The sequence below is a fragment of the Cannabis sativa genome, unplaced genomic scaffold (assembly GCF_029168945.1).
Source record: "Cannabis sativa cultivar Pink pepper isolate KNU-18-1 unplaced genomic scaffold, ASM2916894v1 Contig7, whole genome shotgun sequence".
NCBI lineage: Eukaryota > Viridiplantae > Streptophyta > Magnoliopsida > Rosales > Cannabaceae > Cannabis > Cannabis sativa.
The window spans coordinates 9,555,565-9,559,897 of record NW_026870043.1 but is presented as its reverse complement, the minus strand read 5'-3'; the positions used below and the strand labels follow the sequence as shown (position 1 = coordinate 9,559,897).

Here is a 4,333-nt window from a genome sequence, read left to right as displayed (position 1 = left end):
TAATGGTCTTGGTGGATGACTACTCTCGGTTTACCTGGGTTGAATTTCTTAGAGACAAGTCTGACACATTTGGATCATTCTCTGCCTTGATACTGAGACTGCAAACTGAGAAAGACTCCAAAGTTGGAAAAGTCTTTAGACTGAGAAGTGACCACGGAAAAGAGTTCGAAAATTCCATATTCTCAGAGTTCTGTAATGGAATGGGAATTCATCATGAGTTTTCAGCCCCAAAAACTCCTCAGCAGAATGGAGTTGTTGAGCAAAAAAAACAGAACTCTACAAGAAATGGCTCGGGTCATGATGCAGGCCAAGGATATTTCAAAACGATTTTGGGCTGAAGCTGTCAATACTGCCTGCTACGTGTGCAATAGAGTTCATCTTCGCACTGGTACCTCTCAAATTGCTTATGAGCTATGGAAAGGAAGACCTCCTAACATGAGCCACATGCACATTTTCGGATGTACGTGTTATGTTCTGAACGATCGGGATCACTTGGCCAAGTTTGATCCCAGGAGTGATGAAAGGACATTTCTAGGGTACTCCACCAACAGTCGGGCTTACAGAGTATTCAACAAAAGGACTCTCTCTGTAGTCGAATCGATGAATGTGAAATTTGATAATTTAGAAGGACATGAAGAAGTGTGGATCGAAGATGATTCTCCTGCTCTCTCTGGCTCTAGACCAGTCCTCACTAGACAGCCTCAAGTGTATCCTGACACACCTACAGAGTCACTAAATACAGCACCAGGCGTATCAAGTGTCAATCAAGCAAGTGTCAGTGATCCAGGAAGAGGAAATGAAGTTGATAGTGCCCTGACCAAAGAACCCTAACAAGCCAAATTACATAAAAACGGACCCCTATCCCTGGTTGAGAAAGCTCATCCTCAGGCCACTGTCATAGGAAATCCGAATGATACCATGGTCACTAGACGAAAACTACAGAATTTGTTAGCCTTTGCCTGCTATCTGTCAAAGATTGAGCCCAAAAGTGTCTGAGATGCTTTGTTAGATGAGTTCTGGTTGGCTGCCATGCAGGATGAAAATGGAAATTTTAAGAGACTTGGTGTATGGATAATGGTCCCTCGGCCAGATGGTGCGAATGTTATAAGGACAAAATGGTTGTTTAAATCTGATGAATTTGGGATAGTGACACGAAATAAAGCTCGGCTTGTGGCTCAAGGATATAGTCAGGTCGAAGGCATCGACTTTGATGAAACGTTTGCACCAGTGGCACGATCAGAATCCATACGCCTACTTCTCATCATTGCATGCTTTCTGAAGATCAAACTCTTCCAAATGGATGTCAAGAGTGCGTTTCTCAATGGGGTAATTCAAGAGGAAGTCTATGTCAAACAACCACAGGGATTTGAAGATCCACATCATCCACACCATGTGTACAAGCTCAATAAAGCCTTATATGGACTGAAACAGGCCCCACGTGCGTGGTATGATAGACTCACCTCATTTCTCATCTCTCATGGCTTCACTCGAGGTACTGCAGATAGCACTCTATTCATTAAACATATTGACAAACGAATTTTTGTTGCCCAAATATATGTTGATGACATCATTTTTGGCTCAACTTGTGATAGTGAAGTCCAAACATTTGTCACTTTAATGACTAATGAGTTTGAAATGAGTTTAATAGGTGACCTTACTTTCTTTCTAGGACTCCAAATAAAACAACTAGATCATGGCACATTCATTTCACAGTCCAAATATGTCAAGTCTATGTTAGATAAGTTAGGACTCTCTCAGGTCAAGCATGCACATACACTAATAGGCACCACATCCAAATTGTCACGAGATGAGTCTGGTGACCCTGTAGACCCCACTATATACAGAAGTATGATAGGTGGCTTACTGTATCTCACAGCGAGTCGTCCTGATATATCCTTTAGTGTAGGTTTATGTGCCAGGTATCAAGCTAATCCTAAACAGTCTCATCTCTCTGCAATCAAAAGAATTTTCAAATATCTAGCTGGGACAGTTAACTATGGTCTTTGGTATAGTTGTGACACGAATACCTCTTTGGTAGGATATAGTGACTCTGATTGGGCAGGGTGTATAGATGATAGAAAAAGCACTTCAGGGGGTTGCTTTTACATTGGGAATAACCTACTCTCGTGGTATAGCAAAAAACAGCTGTCCATCTCCCTTTCCACTGCAGAAGCAGAATATATTGCAGCTGCCAGCTGCTGCACTCAATAAATATGGCTGAATAAAATGCTTACTGATTATGGATATCCTCAACACACACTAACCATCTTTTGTGACAGTACAAGCGCCATAAACATATCTAAGAACCCTGTGCAGCACTCTCGGACTAAACACATCGACATTAGGTACAACTTTATCCGAGAACTAGTTGAGTCAAATATGCTGTCAATATCTCATGTGCCCACAACGAATCAATTAGCAGATCTATTCACTAAAGCTTTAGATACTCAAACTTTTACTCATTTAAGAACATGTATTGGTCTCTGTACTATCTAAATGTTCTTAGTGTCATCTGATCAATCAATTTTGCCTATGAGTATGCTTGTATGTCACAGTTCTTCAGCAATGGGTTATTCTGTCTTTCCCCATCTACTATATGCTACTTTGATTGATACTACGCTTGAATCTTCCCCAGTCAAAAAGGCTATCTCTTCCAGATGCAATGGGAAGAGCTCTCTTACACCTTTTTCTAATAAGTAGTATGCTCCTTCTCTATTAGTTCTTGGTACTCAAAGGGGACGGCTACATCTCTGGAACAGAGTGAAAGCCATGTCTGGGTACTAAAGCAAGAGCCAGAGTGATGTATAAAAAAAAGGCTTCATATAAAAAAAAACACAAAAATCGTCATTTTTCTATTATCAGTTGTTGCTTAGTTGAGAGAGTGGTCCAGCTGATATTCACTCTTCTTGGACCACATGAGATCACTGTTCACACACGTATGGAGATTCAAGGTTTAGTGCTCTCATGAGTATCATTGTGGCTGGGGAAGGGGTAATGATATGTTGCTCAAGGTGTGCATTACGTGTGTACTCAGAAACTGTATTCATTGATTAGTTGATACCATTTTTTTCTTAAAATTTGAGTGTCTCTAAGTTTTTTTTATTATTCTCTATTTTGTCTAAGTGTGGGCTGAATGCAAATATTGTTGGTATATTTGTCACATTTCTGGTTTCTTTACTACACTCATTGCCTGATGACGTTGGTTTGTTTCGTTTAGTGTGCCGTATTATGTGGTAGCAAATATTCAATTTGGGCGCGTACCTTTTCCTTGGCAAAAATCAAATTTTAAAACAAAAATCATCATCATTTTTTTCGCCTGGTCAGTTGTGTCAGGGTGCCTATACTTAAGGCCTATGGAAAGTGAACAGTCTCACTTCTTCACTTTCTTCTCAGAAACCCTAAGCTCTGCATCATTCAAATTTTTTTCCTCTCTATCATGGAAAATATCACACCCATTGCAGTACCCCCTGTTGCTATGGTTGTTCCATCCATGGCATCGACTGGTGATCCTACAGTGCCTCCTACAGTCGAGTCTGCACTGCCTAATCCCTGTCGTAACATTGTCCTCTACCAGTTGGAGGTTGGTGGTTCTGCACATTCCCCAAGTCCTGAGTCGACTCCGTCTCCACCCTCACCTCCGGTCAGTCAGAAACCTTGTACGTTTCTAGGTAAGGCTCCTCCTATATCTAAAAAGGTTCGACCTTCCCTGTCATCTCCTTCCCCACCTGTGTCGAAACGAGTCACTCATTCTTCGTCGAGTCACCAGTCTCCCTCGAAACCTGTAGGCCCTCCTCGTCCTCCACCTAAAGTCTCTATTCCTACCCCAACTAGTGAACGTGTTCAAACCAAACAAAAATCCTCAACTGACACCATGTATCAACCACCTGAAAAGAAATCCAAGAAAAAACCCACTCCAGTTGCCTCTACAGAGTCATCTCCCAAACGGTCGTCTAAAGGTTCTAAAAAGTCCAAACTTCCCAAAGCACCTATATCAACTGTTGACCCAGCAACAGTACAATGTCTAGTTGTATCTGGGTTTGTAGTCTGTTATATCTGCACTAGCGTTCTGTTACGTGAGTTTCAGTTAAGTATTAGTTAGTGCCAGGTGGACTTATTTTGTGGATATATAAATAGTCGGTTTCTGTTAGTAAAGTTTTCATCTATTAAATCTTTCAGACAATTATTTCGGTTGTGTGTGGAGATAGAGTTGTATCTTGTTTCTTGTTGTTGTGATTACAAGTCAGATCTTGGAGCTTGAGGATGTTCATCAATGGCAGAATGATCTGAATCTGGAATCGCTGAGTTCAAACTGAAGGGAGTTCAGTGTCATCTT

General features: G+C 41.2%; 1 protein-coding gene across 1 annotated transcript; it reads left to right on the top strand.

Annotated features, from left to right (window-relative positions):
- Positions 1 to 3,436: 3,436 nt before the first annotated feature.
- LOC133033412 (proline-rich receptor-like protein kinase PERK9) lies at positions 3,437 to 4,099 on the top strand. The gene has a single exon (XM_061108126.1). The coding sequence runs from the start codon at positions 3,437 to 3,439 to the stop codon at positions 4,097 to 4,099; it is 663 nt and encodes a 220-aa protein (XP_060964109.1).
- Positions 4,100 to 4,333: the final 234 nt, after the last annotated feature.